Source organism: Giraffa tippelskirchi, chromosome 4 (genome assembly GCF_054371585.1).
Source record: "Giraffa tippelskirchi isolate mGirTip1 chromosome 4, T2T-mGirTip1v1.2.pri, whole genome shotgun sequence".
NCBI classification, from domain to species: Eukaryota; Metazoa; Chordata; class Mammalia; order Artiodactyla; family Giraffidae; genus Giraffa; species Giraffa tippelskirchi.
In genome coordinates this window covers 185,564,912-185,584,522 of record NC_137278.1, presented here as the reverse complement: position 1 = coordinate 185,584,522, position 19,611 = coordinate 185,564,912, and the positions used below count along the sequence as shown (strand labels likewise).

Sequence of the window (19,611 nt, the reverse complement as noted above, 5' to 3'; positions counted from 1 at the left end):
GGACATGAGTTTGGGTAGACTCCGGGAGTTGGTGATGGACAGGGAGGCCTGGCGTGCTGCGATTCATGGGGTCACAAGGAGTCGGACACAACTGAGCGACTGAACTGAACTGAATAGAAAGTTGTAGAGATGTATGGTGTTTAATTGAACTATGATTTCTTCCCTTACCAAATAGGTTTCTTAACTTAAATCTCATCTGTAGGCTTTCTCCCATGGTACCTCCAGTCCTGATGGAAATTTATCAGATATGTTCAAAGAAATAATCATTTTTGAGTATCTCACTTTCTGATTGTTATCGCATATGATCACTTTCCTGGGATTTTTTTTTTTTTCCTTTGCCTTCAGCATTATTCACTGGTCATTTATAAACCCTCAATATGTTCTTCTAAGACAGGTCTTAATGCATAGAATACAAACTATGTTATCTGTGCCTTTAAGTAAACATATTCATATTTGTAGCTTAGGGCTACAAATGGTTGGAACTCACTGGATGTTGACCAGACTTAAATTACATCTCTGCGAACAGATTCCCAGAGGATTCCTCTGATTTTTTCACAGTTGATTTTGGGGCATTGGTTCCAATCCAGGTCCTGAGGTTTAAAAAATATAAGATATGATGTTAGGCCTCCGTAGAGCAAAGCTTTGATCTTCTCACCTGATTGGCCACTGAGGTATTAAAACCAAGATTTAATACATGATAAACATGTAAAGCAGTGTTGCCTATGTGTTTAATTCTTGATGGAGTGTCTCTTCTCTCTAAATCCTACCCAACACACAAACACACACACACACACACACACACACACACACACACACTCACGCATAAGTGTGCTTTAAATGTCTGTGTGTGCTCTCCTGGCCTCTGCTTCTTTTTTTCTTTGTTTTTAATTTTTTTTTACTTTATTCTACCTCTTTTTGACCTAAGCCTAATTAGTGGGAAGGATTATTGTCACAGTCAGTTATCCCTTGAAAATTTTCAGCATGTCGCTGTCTTAGTTTGGATTTTTTCTGAAAGCAGAGCCCGGGATGAGGACCTGGGAGCTGTTTCCAGGAAGCCCAAGTGATGGAGGAAATGTGGAAATGGAGACGGGGCGGGGTGGGGGGAGTGGCGGGAAGAAGAGCCAGTGGAGGTTCACTGCTGAGTTGGTCACCACTGTGGACTAGTAGGGACCTTGTGAGGAAATGAGCTAAATATTTCTAGATTTCCCACTGAGAGGTGGGGAAGCTGGGCTATCTCTCACTCCTTGGTTGCAGTTGCCCCAGGGTCCTTAATTCACTGGCATTTCCAAAGCACCCTAGTTAATTGACCATGAACACCTGCAAAAGTGGAGTTGACCACAGTGCCTTGAAATCAAGTGGGCAGAGGGCTAAGCATCTGCTCCAGTCACCTTTCTCACCTGGAGCTAAGCATCTGCTCCAGAAAGTTTACATTTTGGCTTTGTCTCTGATTGTAAGAGAATTATTCTCAGGCTTTATTCACTCAGCAGTGTTGTTTTTTCTCTCTCTGACAGCTCAAGGAGCCAGATAAAGCAGATGCTCTTCACATACCTTCGATGAGAATTTAGGGCTCAGCCAATAATGGTAGCAAAATATATTTGTATTTCTGTGTTATGTACATATATTATCTGGTTTGATCCTTAAGCAGATACTGTGCAAAACAGATGTAATTATTATCTCCATGTTATTTTCATTACCTCCACTGCACAGAAGAAGCAACTCAGGTTCATGGAGGTTAAATGACTTCCAAAGTGACATAACCAATTAAAAACAGATCAACACTTAAATCCAGGACTTTTAAGATTTTTTTTTTTCATGTGGACCATTTTTAAAGTATTTATTGAATTCGTTACATTACTGCTTCTGTTTTATGTTTGGATTTTTTTGCCTTGAGGCATGAGGGATCTTAGCTTCCCGACCAGGGGTCGAACCCACATCCCCTACAGTGGAAGGCGAAGTCTGAACCACTGGGCCACCAGGGAAGTCCCTAGGATTTTTTTTTATTCTAGGACTTCTGTATTTTCTATTCCACTTTACTCTTTGTAGTTACATAATTTGTATTTTCTGGAACATGGAATCAAATCTAGATCCTCTTACTCAAACATCTACAATCATAATTCCATGGTTCAGTCCTGGGTTTTGGCACCAAAGAAATACATGAACAAGTAAATAAAAATAAAGTTGGAATTTAAAGAAAACAATTATAAAGCCCCCCAGTCATCCTGAATCATGCTAGTAGATGGCTTATGCACTTATCCACTGCAGAATAGGACCAATATATGAATAATATTAAACATTGTGAATATTTCTGGAGCAGTTGATTGGGTGTAACATTCCATTATAAGTGTTTTCACACATAGTTAAGCCACTTAAGAACCCTTTGGCCAGGGGTACTATTACTACTGTGTTAAAAATGGAAAAATGAAACAGAGAGATTGCCCAGAGTTACAGTGAATAAGCATTTTGTATAGACTTCCAATAACTTTAAATTTATGTTCTAGACCAGATTCTGCATGGGAGGGACTTAAGTCAATGGAGACTTTAGACTAGAATGGAGAAAGTTTAATGGGCTGGGGAAGAGGACAGATAAACCACCTTGAAGAGAAGCCTGCACTTGAAATATCTTCATCTTCTCATTCTCCATATCACACAGAGCTACTGAGAATTATAGTTATAGCAAAATGTGATTTTTTTAACAGATCTATTGACATACATGGATTGTCATGGAATACACTTTGAAAGATTTCATGATGATTTTTAAATACACTGGTTGTTTCATGATTGTAATACAACATCCTAGAAACAGAGGCAGCATGGAATGATAAACCTCCTGAAATGCTGTAGTGGAAAGTACCCAGCAATACTTGTGAGGTTGGAGGAATCAAAAATCAAGTCTGAATCTCAGCAAACCTCAGCATCTAACTACGAGTTTATAGGAAACATAGAAAAGGGAAGAGCAAGCTAAGCAATACCATAGGAATTCAGTTAACAGAATGTAGCATTGGAGAAGTTCTACAGAACAAGTGACCCATTCTCTTCAACAAATAAGTAGCAAAGGAATAGACAGGGAAATTGTTACAGTTTAAAATATTTTTTAGGACTTCCCTGGTGGTCCAATGGTTAAGAATATGCCTGCCAATGCAGGGGACACAGGTTCATTCCCTGGTCTGGGAAGATTCCACATACCAGGGCATCTTAAGCCCCTGCGCCACAACTACTGAGCCCTTGTGCTCTGCAGCAAGAGAAACCACCACAGTGAGAAGCACGAGCACCACAACTATGGAGTAGCCCCTGCTGGCCGCAGCTAGAGAAAGCCCACACAACCGTGAAGACCCAGCACAGCCAGAGAGAAACAAAATAATTTTAAAAATATATTTTCAAAGAAATACACGTGTGTGCTCAATCGCTCAGTTGTGTCTGACTCTTTGAGAACCCATGGACTGTATATAGCCCTTCAGGCTCCTCTGTCATGGGATTTTCCAGGCGAGAAGACTGGAGTAGGTAGCCTTTCCCTTCTCCAAGGGATTTTCCCACCCCAGGGCTTCAACCCAGGTCTGCCGCATTGCAGGCGGATTCTTTACCTCTGAGCCAACAGAGAAGCATATTAATTATTAAAATTCATTAGAATTTGTCTGTTATCTTTTTCATTTTTGTTTCTTTTCTGAAGTGTTTATAAATGAAATGATATAATGTCTGGTACTTGCTTTGAAATGACCCCATGGGGATGGAAAATGGATTCTGTAGATGAAACCAGATTGATCATGTATTGATAACTTTTGCATTCGGGTGCTTGTTGGCTACATTTGTTTATATTTGGAAATTTCTGCTGTATATGTCTAAGAAGGATTATAAGAAAATCCACAAAACTGCTAACAAAGGGGGAGCATATTAGATCTTTTTATCTTTTCTTGTGTTGTATTCTACTTTTATTACTAGAAAAATTCATTATATCTTCAGTTTGTACAATAAAAAGCAACCATTTTCTTTGAGATGGAATATTATTTTGTTTCAAAGAGAAGATTAGAGGAAAAACTAAATATATGAGTTAAAGATTGTAACTAGCCAGTAAGTTAAAGATAATAAGTAGCCAAAAAAGTAAAATGACTATAATTGTTATCATAAACTAGATATTTAAAATTAAGGTAGCTCTGTAACCATAACTGATTTAGTTGAACCTCACTTTATATAGTTTAAATTTGTCCCTTGTAACATCTTTTTAGGTTTAAAAAAGCCAATATACTAGTCATTATTAGATAGTATAATAAGAATATGTTACGTGTTTAGTAAGTAGTGATTTTTATCTCTGATGCAGTTACATACTAAGGCAAGTACAAAGTCATTTAAAATATTATTTTTTAAAAAATTATGCAAGTTCTAAACACATTGTTAATATCTATACCAAGAAATCTCTACATCCTGAAGGTAAAACTGAAATCACATTCACTTTATTTTGATTAATCTCAAAAATCAGCTAGTTTTGATACCCAGTTGACAGAATTGTTATCATTGGGTAGTAATGGCTAAAATTAATATTTTTTACATTTAACATTTTTTACATTTTTACATTTAACATGAAAAGTTGTTAGAGCTTAAGAAGCTAATTTTGTTGTTGTTCAGTTGCTAAGTCATGTCCAACCTTTTGCAACCCCATGAACTGCAACATGCCAGGCTTCCTTCACTGTCTCCCGGAGCTTGCTCAAACTCATGTCCTTTGGGTTTGTGATACCATCCAACCATCTCATCCTCTGTCGCCCCCTTCTCCTCTTGCCCTCAGTCTTTCCCAGCATAATGAGTCGGCTCTTCGCATCAGGTGGCCAGTGTGTTGGAGTTTCACCTTCAGCATCAGTCCTTCCAGTGAATATTCAGTGTTGATTTCCTTTAGGATTGACTGATTTGATCTCCTTGCAGTCCAAAGGACACGATGGAAAGGCAAAAAGAAGCTAATAATTACACTCACTGTATCTGTATTACTCCCTCATCTCTATTTTGAAGCAAAATCTACTGCCAATTTCTTATGCTTGACATTTGTTTTAATAAGAAGTAGAACAGTGGATTAACGTTTCTTAGATTAGTACTCAGGAGCACTGCTTGAGAGGCAAACCAGAAGCAGACCAGTCTATTAGCCCTAAGCATAATGTAATAACATTTACATTCATATGTATCATTTGGTGTAAGTATTCCCATGGGTAGGTTTTGTTATAAATTGCCATTGGTTCTAGACAAGGAAAGGAAAGTTCTTATTACATTAAAAACTTGGAAATGAATCATCAGTCTTAATCCCTTCTTAATAAAGTCAACAATATGTTGCTGCCATGGCTCTGTAGTTTCATATTAAAATTCTCTTTCATCTCTTTTTGGTAGTCTGGGGTTTCATTGCCTCTGAATGTTGCAGACCTACTTAAAGTTTGGGTTTTTTCCCCCTACAGTAGCCAAGTCTTATCTCAGTATAGACTATAAAGAAGTAACTACTATTAAAATTTACTTTTTCCATGCCGTAAACTTAGACTGAGTCAAATTTTAAAAAAGTTTTCTGCCATCCTTGTAGCAAGTCCACATAGGCACATGCACTTTTTTTTTAAAGCCTTTGTTAGAGAAGAACATTTTCTCAGAAAAGTACACAGATTAACTGCACAGACATGGCCAACATCCTTATCAAGGCATTGCATTTTAATGGGATGCTCTTTTCTCCATGACTGCCTCCTCCCCAAAAAAAAGCGATTACCTGACTTTTAAACTATATATTAGGTTTGCCTGTCTTGGACTTTGTTAAAGTATAACCATATAGGATATACTATTTGGCTTCTCTTAACATTATGAGGTTCATCCATATGGTTCTAAATCGCAGGATTTATCTCATCCTCTTAACTATAGGGCTTGAAAAATCCAGGTCTTTATTGAAAGCACTGCTGTGTTTCCTGACTTGCGCCTGTGGTTTTAAGATAATTGTATATGTGCAAGTCATCACCCCTTTTAATTGCCTTAGTGTACCTAGATATTATCTTCTTGACAAAAAATGTTAATGTCGCATTTAAAGATTTTAACCTTGTACTCGGATAAGCCACTAAACTCTTTAATGAAACGCTTGGCCAGGTGTTGGGAGGATTGGTATGGGGCCAGTGCTGCCCTGTTGCTGGCTGTTCCCACTGACTTGTGTTACTACTCACGCGTAATCACGCTGGAGGAGCCCAGAGGGAGAGGCAGACACAGGCACAGCAGAGTAACGGCACTGGTACAGTGGAATGGCAGGACTCTCCAGGTTAGGGAAATTCAAAGTGTATTGTGTTTCCTCACCCCTAGAATATTAGTAAAGTAGACTCCGCCTGTAGATCTCTGTTTTTTATGTGAAAGGCAAGAATTCCCCACCATCCTAAATTTGTTCTCAAATTTAGTTGCCTCTGTAGCACCTTTAGGCTTCCAAGCTGGCTCAGTGGTAAAGAATCTGCCTGCCAGTGCAGGAGACACAGGAGATGTGAATTCAATCCCTGGGTCAGGAAGATCCCCCTGAAGGAGGAAATGGCAAGCCACCCCAGTATTCTTGCCTGGAGAATCCCATGAACAGAGGAGCCTGGTAGATTACAGTTCACGGGGTTGCAGAGAGTCAGACAAGACTGAGCGCCTTGAGCACACATACAGCAGCTTTGGTCTCCCTCTGAACGTTTCTACAAAAGAGGTTCTGTGTCTGCCTGGCAATGCCATCTCCTTTCATTGCTGGACTGCCACTGAATCTGTGCAGTTCAGTTCAGTCACTCATTCGTGTCCAACTCTTTGCAACCCCATGGACTGCAGCATGCCAGGCCTCCCTGTCCATCACCAACTCACGAGGTTTACTCAAACTCGTGTCCATTGCATCAGTGATGCCATCCAGCCATCTCATCCTCTGTCGTCCCCTTCTTATCTTCCCTTCAATCTTTCCCAGCATCAGGGTCTTTTCCAATGACTCAGCTCTTCCCAAAAGGTGACCAAAGTATTGGAGTTTCAGCTTCAACATCGGTCCTTCCAATGAACACCCAGGACTGATCTCCTTTAGGATGGACTGGTTGGATCTCCTTGCAGTCCAAGGGACGTTCAAGAGTCTTCTCCAACACCACAGTTCAAAAGCATCAATTCTTCAGCGCTCAGCTTTCTTTATAGTCCAACTCTCACATCCATACATGACTACTGGAAAAACCATAACCGTGACTAGACAGACCTTTGTTGACAAAGTAATGTCTCTGCTTTTTAATATGCTGTCTAGGTTGGTCATAGCTTTCCTTCCAAGGAGTAAGCGTGTTTTCATTTCATGGCCGCAATCACCATCTGCAGCGATATTTAAAAAATTAAAATCTGCCACTGTTTCCACTGTTTCTCCATTTGCCATGAAGTGATGGGCCTGGATGCCATGATCTTTGTTTTCTGAATGTTAAGCTTTAACCCAACTTTTTCACTCTCCTCTTTCACTTTCATCAAGAGGCACTTTAGTTCTTCTTTACTTTCTGCCATAAGGATGGTGTCATCTGCACATCTGAGGTTATTGATATTTCTCCCAGCAATCTTGATTCCAGCTTGTGTTTCTTCCAGCCCAGCGTTTCTCATGATGTGCTCTGCATTTAAGTTAAATAAGCAGGGTGACAATATACAGCCTTGACGTACTCCTTTTCCTATTTGGAACCAGTCTGTTGTTCCATGTCCAGTTCTGACTGTTGCTTCCTGACCTGCATACAGGTTTCTCAAAAGACAGGTCAGGTGGTCTGGTATTCCCATCTCTTCAGAATTTTCCACAGTTGTGATCCACACAGTCAAAGGCTTTGGCATAGTCAATAAAGCAGAAATAGATGTTTTTCTGGAACTCTCTTGCTTTTTTGATGATCCAGCGGATGTTGGCAATTTGATCTCTGGTTCCTCTGCCTTTTCTAAAATCAGCTTGAACATCCGGAAGTTCAGGGTTCATGTATTGCTGAAGCCTGGCTTGGAGAATTTTGAGCATTACTTTGCTAGCATGTGAGATGAGCGCAATTGTGCAGTAGTTTGAGCATTCTTTGGCATTGCCTTTCTTTGGGATTGGAAAAAACTGACCTTTTCCAGTCCTGTGGCCACTGCTGAGTTTTCCAAATTTGCTGCCATATCGAGTGCAGCACTTTCACAGCATCATCTTTTAGTATTTGAAATAGCTCAACTGGAATTCCATCACCTCCACTAGCTTTGTTCATATCGTGGCATCCAGTCCCATCACTTCATGGGAAATAGATGGGGAAACAGTGGAAACAGTGGCTGACTTTATTTTTTTAGGCTCCAAAATCACTGCAGATGGTGATTGCAGCCATGAAATTAAAAGACGGCTTACTCCTTGGAAGGAAAGCTATGACCAACCTAGACAGCATATTAAAAAGCAGAGACATTACTTTGTCAACAAAGGTCCGTCTAGTCAAGGCTATGGCTTTTCCAGTAGTCATGTGTGGATGTGAGAGTTGGACTATAAAGAAAGCTGAGTGCTGAAAAATTGATACTTTTGAACTGTGGTGTTGGAGAAGACTCTTGAGAGTCCCTTGGACTGCAGGGAGATCCAACCAGTCCATCCTAAAGGAGATCAGTCCTGGGTATTCATTGGAAGGACTGATGTTGAAGCTGCATCTCCAATACTTTGGTCACCTGATGCGAAGAGCTGACTCATTGGAAAAGACCCTGATTCTGGGAAGGATTGGGGGCAGGAGGAGAAGGGGACAACAGAGGATGAGATGGTTGGATAGCATCCCCGACTCAATGGACATGAGTGTGGGTGAACTCTGGGAGTTGGTGATGGACAGGGAGGCCTGGCGTGCTGCGGTTCATGGGGTCACAAAGGGTCGGATATGACTGAGCGACTGAACTGAACTGAACTTTCACAGTATCATCTTTTAAGATGATGAGTCTGTTACCCTCATTTTATCCTCCCTGACAATGTATTTTTGAGCACTTGTAGAATTATTCTGTATTAAATAGATGACAGGTGGTTAAGGATTAAGTATGAAATTTTTTTCTCTGATTTGACATTTAGGGGTAGTTTTCTTTTCCCCAAAGAAGAAAAGTATAGGTGGGTAGTACCTCTGTCAAGTCTCTACAAGCAGGATTCACTAGATTAGTTAGCTGAATTAGGTTCATTTGTTGTTGTTCAGTTCCTAAGTCCTGTGCAACTCTCTGCAACCCTATGGACTGCAGCATACCAGGCATCTCTGTCCTTCACTATCTCCAAGAGTTTGCTCAAACTTATGTCTATCAAGTTGGTGATGCCATCCAACCATCTCATCCTCTGTTGACCCCTTCTCCTCCTGCCCTCAAATTTTCCCAGCGTCAGGGTCTTTTCCAATGAATCAGCTCTTCACATCAGGTAGCTGAAGTATAGAAGCTTCAGCTTCAGCATCAGTCCTACCAATGAATATTCAGGGTTGATCTCCTTTAGGATTGACTGGTTTGATCTCCTTGCAGTCCAAGGGACTCTAAAGAGTCTTCTCCAACACCACAGTTCAAAAAGTGTCAATTCTTTGGTGCTCAGCCTACTTTATGGTCCACTCTCACATCAATACATGAGTACTGGAAAAGCCGTCACATCACTTTGACTATATGGACCTTTGTTGGCAAAGTGATGTCTCTGCTTTTCAATATGCTATCTAGGTTTGTCATAGCTTTTCTTCCAAGGAGCAAGTGTCTTTTAATTTTGTGGCTGCAGTCACCAGTTGCATTGATTTTGGAGCCCAAGAAAAGGAAATCATTACATGACTGTATATTTATTCTAAGCAAAGTCATGTCAAGCTTCTGGTGTTATTGAAAATCTGACATGCTAAAAATACAGACTACTTAGTGTTTTTATTTCTGGACAAATGTTAATCATGACAGATAAGAAAATATTTTACTTATGCCTCTTCTGCATTTTAAGAAATCACTTTTAAGAAAAAATTAATGTATTATCATGAATAAAATAACATTTTCTCCAAATAAACCTCTTTAGATCCTACAATCAGCTGAATATTTTGACATCATGAATGAATAAATAATATAAAAGTGTGTTTGTTTGGGTTGTTTTGGTATTTGTTTTTAATTTTTTTTTTTTAGTGAAATTTGAATACAGCAGCACAATAATAAATAATTCAGTTGCTCAGCATTCTTCTTAAATTGAGCTAAATAAGAGGGAAAAAAATAAAGGGAAATGAGTTATATAACATGTTGTACTTTGCCCATTATTGATTACAAGAGTGATAACACACCAGCACATTTTTTCTGTGAAAGTAATTAAAGCCCTTTGATTTTAGGAACTGGAACGAGCGTGGAGAGAATATGATAAGTTAGAGTATGACGTAACTGTTACCAGGAGCCAGATGCAAGAGCAGCTGGATCGCCTCGGTGAAGTTCAGGTGCAGAAGTATCATATGTTCACCTTGTTCTCACTGGCTTTGACTGGTACTGTGCAATCTCTCTTGTTGGATTCGCTCACAGCTTCAACATCTGTTGCATAGTTAGCTACCTAACATCTGGATTTCAGTACTTTCAATGATAGGAATCTTACTGTCTCACAAAGCAGCGCATCCCTCATTGCTTAAAAGCTCTTTATTCTGTTGAGCACATAGTGAGCCCCAGGGTGTTCTGTGCTCCTCGCAGTAACTTGCCACTGAAGTATAAAATTATTTTATCTATTCTATTTTAAATCCCTCTCTTTTATCAAACTGTTTCAGCCCATTATCTTGACTGCTATATTAATTAGAATAGGGGAAGTTGTGGCAACTTTTGGCATAAAGAATCCAATTTTGTGAATGGGTAGATAGGGAGCCAAGGTCCAGGTGTTTGTTTTCTCATCTGTAACCTGAAAATAATAATAGCTGTCTTAAAATATTACCCTGGGGAATGGAGATTATATATGTTTAAAAAAAATAATAAAAGTCACTTCATACTTGTGACCCTATGTAAATTTAATCATTTGCATTGGAATCCCAGTGGACTCAACAATTTAGTACAATGAATAGATAGTAAGGTTGACATAGAAAGTCACCTGTCTGCTATGCATGCTATCCAAAATAGAATCACTAAACCACATGTAGTTTTTAGGCCCTTCAATGTTGCTAGTGTAGTTGTTGGGTATTTGCAATGTTGCTAGTAATTTTTAATTATCTACATTTAAGTAGCCATGTGTGGTTGTGACTTCTGTTTTGTACACTGAAGTTACTAAATGCAATATTTAAAAAAATGGTAAATATCTAAAATATAATCAAGGCATCAGCAAACTTTATCTGTAAAAGGCCAGATATTAAAGACTTTAGATGTTGCAAGTATATACACTGTGCCACAAAATTTTTGGTACTTGGGATTTTTAATACCCCTTAATTTTAGTAAGAGTATAAAGTTAATTTTTAGGCCATAGGCCATAAAAAAGAAGCTGTGAACCAAAGCAGTTTGCAGTCCTGATTAACCTAATAAAAAAGGTTCATCACGAAAATTTAGAAGAAGGAAATGGCAACCCACTCCAGTATTCTTACCTGTAAAATTCCGTGGACAGAGGAGCCTGGCAAGCTATAGTCCATGGGGTCGCAAAGAGCTGGCACATGAATATTTAATTAGTATAGGACATGAGAGAAGACCTGAATAAATGGGGAGGTATTAATTGTTATACTGTGGTGTCGATGACCTGATTTAACATTATCACAATGAAAATTCTTCCCATAAGCATAATTCTATTCCAACCAAATTTCCAGAAAAGAAAATCACAAAATGGTTCTATATTTTTAAGGTATAATAAAGACCACAAGTAGTTAGACATTTTGTAAAAAAATGAAAAACTAGGGGGCACATCTTAAGAGAAGTAGCATTGCACATAAAACCTTAGGCCAGTTATATATGCCTCGGTTTCCACTCAGTAAAATAAAAATAATAATAGTATCTACCCCTGTTGGGTTATTATGATGTGTTAAATGTGTTGATTTTTTTTTAAGCCCTTAGAATAGAACCAGGCAAATAAAACATACTATATATAAAACATATTATATATAATTGTTTGTTAAATACATAAGTAAACAATGAAAACAACATAGAAAACTTGGAAAATGACATACTAGGAAGAAGTATCTTGAACCTCTAAAAAATTCAACAAGTTACTTAACTAGATTTGCAGAAAACTTTTTCATTTTGGTTTGGAGAAACAGAAATACATTAGAAAAATAGACAAAGAACATGAATTGTTTTAATTGATAGAAAACTTAATAACACAGTTTGCTAACAAGTGTTTGAAAAAGTTGGTCAATGTAACTAGGAACCAGTGAAATGCAAAATAAAATAAAAATGAGATTTACATTAAACGCCTTTCAGATACACAGAAATATGTATTCTTTTAAATTCTTGCAAAAATAATACATATTCTGTATGTGCAATTGTCTGATTTGTGTAGTTTCTATTCCCTCTCACAAGTCTTTATTGGTATTCACATTTCACGGCTATCATAATCATGACAATCTTCGTACTTATTTACCTGTTTCTTTTTAAGTTATAGTCCTAAAAATGATATTTATTGTTTTACTATTTATCAATGAGTCGTAGAGTTTTGTTAGAATCTTACCAATATTATCTTATTTTGGCTTCAATTAGAGTATTTAGCCTAAGGTCATGAAATGGGGTATTAGAGGTAAAAAAAAGTAGATACAACTTTAGGTTAGAATAAAAATGGCAATGATAAAATGGCAAACTGGAAATTTGTCCTGAAAATTCTTTTTAATACTATCAGTCAAAACTCTTCAAAATATATTTTGTAAATTGCCCTTTCTTTTTTGGCATGTCTCTATGTTCTAGAACTTAGGAAGCTAAAATACTTTCCTTTTTTTCCCCTAAAAATGTTTTGTTTAATTTGAGGTTGGTGAGTTTCTGTTCTGTTGTGTTTTTGTGTTGTTTTGTTGGTTTTGGTTTAGGGGAGGTTCCCCATTTTTAGTCCCAGCTAGTCAGTATTCCTTCCCGATTGTAAATAATGCAACACAGTGCTTATTGAAAAGATGTGAAATAGTGTACCATGTAGGTCTAAAAATTTTTCTCTTTCTCTGCTTTCTTTCTTTTATCACTGACATTGCAAAACTGAGAGAGACACACAGATTATGTTAAATAGTCTCAAACGTAATCCATTGTGGTTCTCATTTTTTAGATATGTAATTAGTGGAATTTATAACTATCTCATGATTTCTCTCCCTCCCCCTGCCCTTGTGTGTGGTCTGTCCATTTTTACGGATAGACTGAATCTGCAGGAATTCAGCGTGCACAAATTCAGAAAGAGCTCTGGAGAATTCAGGATGTCATGGAAGGGCTGAGTAAACACAAGCAGCAGAGAGGCACTTCGGAAACAGGTGCATTAGCTGGTCTTTTATTCTGTACTAATTGACCATATTATTATATGTAAATGGAATGACATGCAGAATTGGATTTCTCTTGTTATTTTACTGGATTTTTGGCATTAGAAAACAGGTACTTTGTAATAATGAATTAGTACCCAAGTTTATATGTAATGTAGAAAGCAAAAGTTCTCCTAACCACACTCAGACAAAAATAAATCATTGTTTTGTGTCTATAATTATAAACACACACAATATTTTGGTTTGCGTAGTTTTTTCCCCACAATAGAAAGTGCTGTTTTTCATCGATATGCTTTTTACTCCTTAACAATACAGTGTAGTAACAGCTGTGTAAGAATACATTGTATAGGTAAACTGTAATTTATCAATTTCAGTGTTGATGAACAGTGTATTTTTTCAGTAGGTTGCTTCCAGGTTGGTTGAGTTTTTTTTGTTTTTCTTTGATATAATGAACATTTACTGTGTACATGATAAACACACATACTAGTACTAATGGATTCTAGAAAATGAGAAATAAGTTTACATTTTTCATTTTGATAGGCACAGCCAAATTGCCCTCCTAAAAGATTGTATCAAATCATACTTAAACCAGTTGTATTTGAGAAAACCCATTTGCCCGTACTGTTGTTTAAATTAGATATTTCAGTTTGTATTTTTAATGTAATGAGTTTTTTAATTTATTTTATTGAAGTATAGTGGCTTTATGTGTTAATTTCTACTGTATAGCAATGTATTGGATTTTAAATTCAGAAAACATTAATAAACGGGGGGTTAGAAACTAAAGCCTTTGTTGAAAATAAGCAAAATGAAATTGTTCCTTTTTTCTATAGTTTTAAGAGGTATGTTTAATGTAAGTAGTTATAGTTTACATTTTTTTTAATAGGTATGATAGGATCAAAGCCTTTCTCAACAGTTAAGTACAAAAATGAGGTAAGTTTGGATTGTTTGTCTAACTATAATTATTTTAATTTATAATTAAAACATGAATTAGAATTTACTCATAACAAAAATGTTTTCTAAATATATCTGTTATTGTCTTAATCTTGAAATTTCACTGGTTCAGTAATTTGGTGCTTTTAACGAGTGTGATCTTCTTCCCTTTTTTTAATACAAAAAAATTTGAATCACCACTTTTCATCTATGTTAGAACTTTAACATTGTCATACTTTTTCTAATCTAAGTAATTTGAGTATTTATTTATCATTGTTTGGTGTATTTTTTAAAGTGTATGAGATGACTGATAGATAAGTTGGCTGTGTATCATGCATACCATAAAGAAATTACAACTATAAAGAGATACTGTCAACCTAGTTGAAAGCATCTGTTGTCTTGAATTTTGTATAAAAGCCAACCAAAAAGAAATGTTTTTTTCTCTTAAATTTACCAAAACAAAACGGAGTGAGATTTTTAAAATTAATTCTTCTACTTTTAAAATGAAATACAGTAGTTTCATAAATTTGTTTTGATGTTGAGCTTCAGAGTAAAGCTAACCTGTGGTTACCGAAAAAATGAGACGCAACCAAATTTAAAACCCACTCATTGGCTATCATAAACATTTTTGGTTTTACTTTTTGATATGAGATTCTTGACTTGGCAGTGTCCCTTTAATTTTCTTAAAGTGAATGTAAGTTAACTTACATTGCAAAGAATTTCGATATACTTAATTCAATATGCTTATCTAAATAAGGTGACTATTCTACAATCTTTAGGAAGAGGAAGTAGTCCCACCTCGTCCTCCACTTCCTCGGTCCTATGACTTTACAGACCAGCCTCCCATAATCCCCCCTCTGCCCAGTGATAGCAGCTCCTTGCTCTGTTATAGCAGGGGCCCAGTCCATCTGCCCGAAGAAAAGAAGATTCACCAAGTTCAAGGATATCCAAGAAATGGATCCCACTGTGTAAGTGGCTGCAATAGCCACAGAGTCATCAATCGTACATGCCCTCATTTTTCCCAACAATTTATTTTTGACTCAATCTTTTCTTTTTATTATTATCACATCACTTTTAGCCAGTACTTTTGTGTTCATATATAACATTATCGTCTGTGTTTTTCCTGTTTTAGTTTTATGTTTCTTATTTTGTCATTTCCCCCCCACGATTTTAATATTTCACTAGTTGTTGCTTTTCATGAATATTTTCATCAAGTGGTTATGCTGCATGTGTTTAAGGAGCCATATTTTAAATATACCATTTCAGGATATTGCAGGCAAAGTGATATCTTTAAATCAGAAAGATGCAAGGAAGAAAAAGATTTTTATCAGGAACGATAAAAAGGTTGGGATGTGGGCAGTTGAGTCTAGGAAAATTGTTAGAGGATTTGGACATTGCCAGAAAGAGACATTACCCATGGAAACTAGAAAAAAGCTTAGAGGTTAAGTAAATGTGTTAAATGTAATAAGCAAGGAGAAGAGAACAAGAAAAAATTATTATTTTCAGGCTTTAGTTTTACTATGATAAAAATGTTCTGATGACTTTGTCCTTAAGAGGAGTATTCTTAATTTTAAAACCATAAGATATACTGGTTAAAAATCTTTCAAAGTCTTTTTTTTTCCTATCCTAATTATAACATATATATTAATTGATTTATACCCAATATAGCTGACTGAGGCTTTTGATTGTTAAGAGTGTGAGTTTTTGGAGGTAAACAATTTTAAAAAGACTTTTACCTTTTTTTTTGATAATTACACATCTTTCTTTCAAGGGTCCAGATTATAGACTCTACAAGAGTGAGCCAGAATTAACAACAGTGGCAGAAGTTGATGAGTCTAATGGAGAAGAAAAATCAGAACCTGCTTCAGAAATAGAAACTTCTGTTAAAGGTCAGCATTTGCAATATGTCTTATCTCCTGTGTTTTTCAGACATTTTAGAAACAAATTCAGTTTACATGCTGACAGAGTACATATACAAGCCCACAATCCCTTATCTGAAACCTGTGGGATCTGATGAGTTTCTGAATTTAGAAGTTTTCAGGTATTGGGACAATAATATGACCCATAAACTGTATATTATAAGCCATTTTCTCTGCTAGGAGTCTCCCTTTTTAAACACAGTAATATTTTGGGACTATTCATCCTTTGTGGGATAAAGACTAAAAAACTTGATGTCGGTTCAGGTGAGGTTTTATTGAGAAATAAGTTTATGTCAAACTTGTGAAAAACTTTCTGTTTCCTAACCTGACACTTTATTTTTTGGTTTTTACTCTTTCAAAATTATACATAAAAGATTAGGAATAAGACAGACTTTTATACAATTTCTATAAAAGTAAATTCTATGAAATAATGCTTATTTTTACTGTGTATACTCTGATTATCTTTTAATATTTATTTGACTGTGTTGAATCTTAGTTGAAATATGTGGGATCTAATTCCCTGACCAGGGATCAAACCTGGGCCCCCTGAATTGGGAGCTTGGAGTCTTAGCCACTGGACCACCAAGGAAGTCATCTGATTATTTTTTAATGCTAGTTATTCTTTAAGAAATCAACATTATTAACAAAAAAAAGGATAGAGAGGGGGCTATTCAGGAATAAGACAGAAAAAAGCAGATATAGTACAGTACTTGAACTTTGAGTTGATCATGGTTTAAAAGAAAAGCTCTAAAGACATTCTTCGGAGAATAATGGAAATTTACATAGGTTCTAGATACTGCCTAATGATACTGTGATACTGTGGTTATTTAGGAGATGTAGTAAGTGAATTTTGAGACACTTAGGAGTAAAGTATCTGTAACTTACTTTCAAAAATGTTTCACCAAAAAAATTGTTAGAGATAAAACGAATACTCTAAGAATGTGGGATTTTTTAGAAAAGTAATTTCTGATCATCATAACTCCCTAGTCAATTTTTTAAAACCTGCTAGAGGGTTACAAAGTAAATTTTGAACAATATGAAATGGTAATATTCATATAGCTTTTTCCATGATTGGAATATTTTTCAAGGTTTTCTAATGTCAGTGCTTTTTTTTTTCCCACTAGAAAAATAGTGCCATCTTGAAAAGTTAATATCTATACACCTTTCTCGTTCAAATCATATCTTCTCATTGAAAGTCTTTGTTAACTTTCTCTTTTCACAGACAAATTTAAGTTAAAGAGTCACAGTCTTAGTCCTTACCATATTGTTACATGTAGCTATAAATATGCAGGAATTATCAGACAGCAAACAAAAGTAAATGTTTTTGGTAACTAGATACCTGGCCAATCCTCCCACAAACAGTGATTATAAAAGCTGGTTCGGGGACTTCCCTGGTCCCAATGCAGGGAGCGCCAGTTCAATCCCTGGTCAGGGAACTAGATCTTACATGCCATAACAAAGAACTTGCATGCCAAAACTGAAAAGATCCTGCATGCCACAATAAATCTTCAGATCTCAAGTGCCACAGCTAAGAGACTTGGTGCAGCCAAAAAAAAAAAAAAAAAAAGCCAGTTCAGCAACTTCCTGGTGGTCCAGTGGCTAAGACTTTGTGCTCCCAATGCAGGGAGCTTGGGTTTGATCCTTGGTCAGGGAACTGGATCCCACATGCTGCAACTGAGTTTGCATACCACCACTAAAAGATCCCGCATGCTGCAATTAAGACCCAGCACTGTTATATAAAAGCTGGTTCATGTCACTTAAATTTTTTGAGACCCTTCAACAAGTTGAAGAAAAGTAAAAAAAGGAATGTTCAGGTGGAAAATTATGTGAAGGGTGGTTCATTGGTCTGGGCTTCCCTGGTGGCTCAGATAATAAAGAATCCACTTGCAGTGCAGGAGGCCTGGGTTCGAGCCCTGGGTGGGAAGATCGCATGGCTACCCACTCCAGTATTCTTGCCTGGAGAATTCCGTGGACAGAGGAGCCTGGTAGGGTAACAGTCCGTGGGGTCAGAAAGAATCAGACACAACTAAGCGACTAACACATACATCATTAGTCTACTCAGACCACTGTAACAAAATACTATAGAGCAAGTGTTTGTTTTGTTGGGGTTTATTTGTTTGTTGGTTTTATTTTGCATATTTGGCTGTGTTGGGTCTTAATTTCGGCATGCGGGGTCAGTTAGCCCCAAAGCATGTGGGATATTAGTTCATGGAGCAGGGATCAAACCCATGTCCTCTGCATTACAAGGCAGACTCTTAACCACTGGACCACCAGGGGAGTCCCACCAAGAGCTTTATACAGCAGACATTTGTTCTTACAGTTCTGCAGGCTGAAAGATCAAGTTCTGGGAAGGTTTTCTAACTTTTTATTTTGTGTTGGGGGTGCAGTTGATTAACAAACAATGTTGTGATAGTTTCAAGTGAACAACAAAGGGACTCAGCCAGGCATACTCCCCTCCCATCCAGGCTGCCACATAACACTGAGCAGACTTCTCTGTGCTCTAGAGTCCTTGTTGGTTATCCATTTTAAATATAGCAGAGTGTACATGTCCATCCCAAACTCCCTAGCTATTCCTTTCCGCCTCCCTTTTTCTGGGTAACCATAAGTTCATTCACTTAAGTCTGTGAGTCTTAACAGCCTCTTTTTAAGCACCATTTTCAGGTCCATAATGTCAGGGGTTAGGGTTTCAGCAGGAATTTTAGGAAGACCACTTCAGTCTATAGCAGGAGGCATCCAGGAAGTTACTAAGTGGAGCATGAAAGCCAGCTTTCACTTTGTGACAGGACAAAGCTCAGCGAAAGAACATGTTAGTGGTCTGCTAGGAGACCCAGTCAGATAAAGCTGGGAGCCTCTGAGGGGTATACTCTCAGTGAAAACTGATTAATTTGGTTTCATCAAAATTTAGAACTTTTGCCCATCAGAACAGGAGAAAAAATTACCAATACATACACCTAACAAAACCCTTGTATCCAAAATATGTAAACAACTCTTGTATATCAGTAATAAACAACCCAGTCTGTACTGGGTATGTGCTGGGTATGTATATGTACAGTCTGTACATATAAGCCTTGGAGAGCTAACAAATAAGGTATACAAATGACCAGTAAGCACATGGAAAAGTTTACAACTTATTGATCATAAAAGAATTGCAGTTTTAATGCAAATAAAAATCACAATGCAGTTTTCTAAAATGACTGAACTTAAAAGACTGACTGACTACCTTGTGTTGGTTAGGATGTGGACCAGCTGAAATTCACACACATTTCTGAGGTGGTCAAAGATAGATCAATAGTCTGGCAGCTTCTTATAAAGTTAAACATGCAGTTATCAAACTTAGGAATCCTATGTATCTACCTAAGAAAAATGAAAACATAATTCCTCACAAAGACTTATTCAAGGATCTTTAAAGCAAGCTTTAATTCATAGTAGTCAAAAAC

At 37.1% G+C, this 19,611-nt stretch overlaps 1 protein-coding gene across 14 annotated transcripts in view; it reads left to right on the top strand.

Annotated features, from left to right (window-relative positions):
* PLEKHA5 (pleckstrin homology domain containing A5) overlaps positions 1–19,611 on the top strand; it is a 256,829-nt gene that overhangs the window by 219,059 nt on the left and 18,159 nt on the right. For 12 of the 14 annotated variants that reach the window (XR_014082634.1, XR_014082633.1, XR_014082636.1 and 9 more), the window contains 4 exons: positions 10,257–10,358; positions 13,208–13,319; positions 14,209–14,255; positions 16,027–16,144. Coding sequence is in view for 10 of the 14 variants with exons in the window: in XM_081592278.1 (XP_081448404.1) it covers positions 10,257–10,358; positions 13,208–13,319; positions 14,209–14,255; positions 16,027–16,144 (379 nt within the window). In the remaining 4 variants the exon portion in view is untranslated. Of the gene's footprint in view, positions 1–10,256; positions 10,359–13,207; positions 13,320–14,208; positions 14,256–15,034; positions 15,224–16,026; positions 16,145–19,611 lie in introns of all 14 variants that reach the window. The other 2 variants (XM_081592273.1, XM_081592272.1) reach the window with 1 other exon arrangement.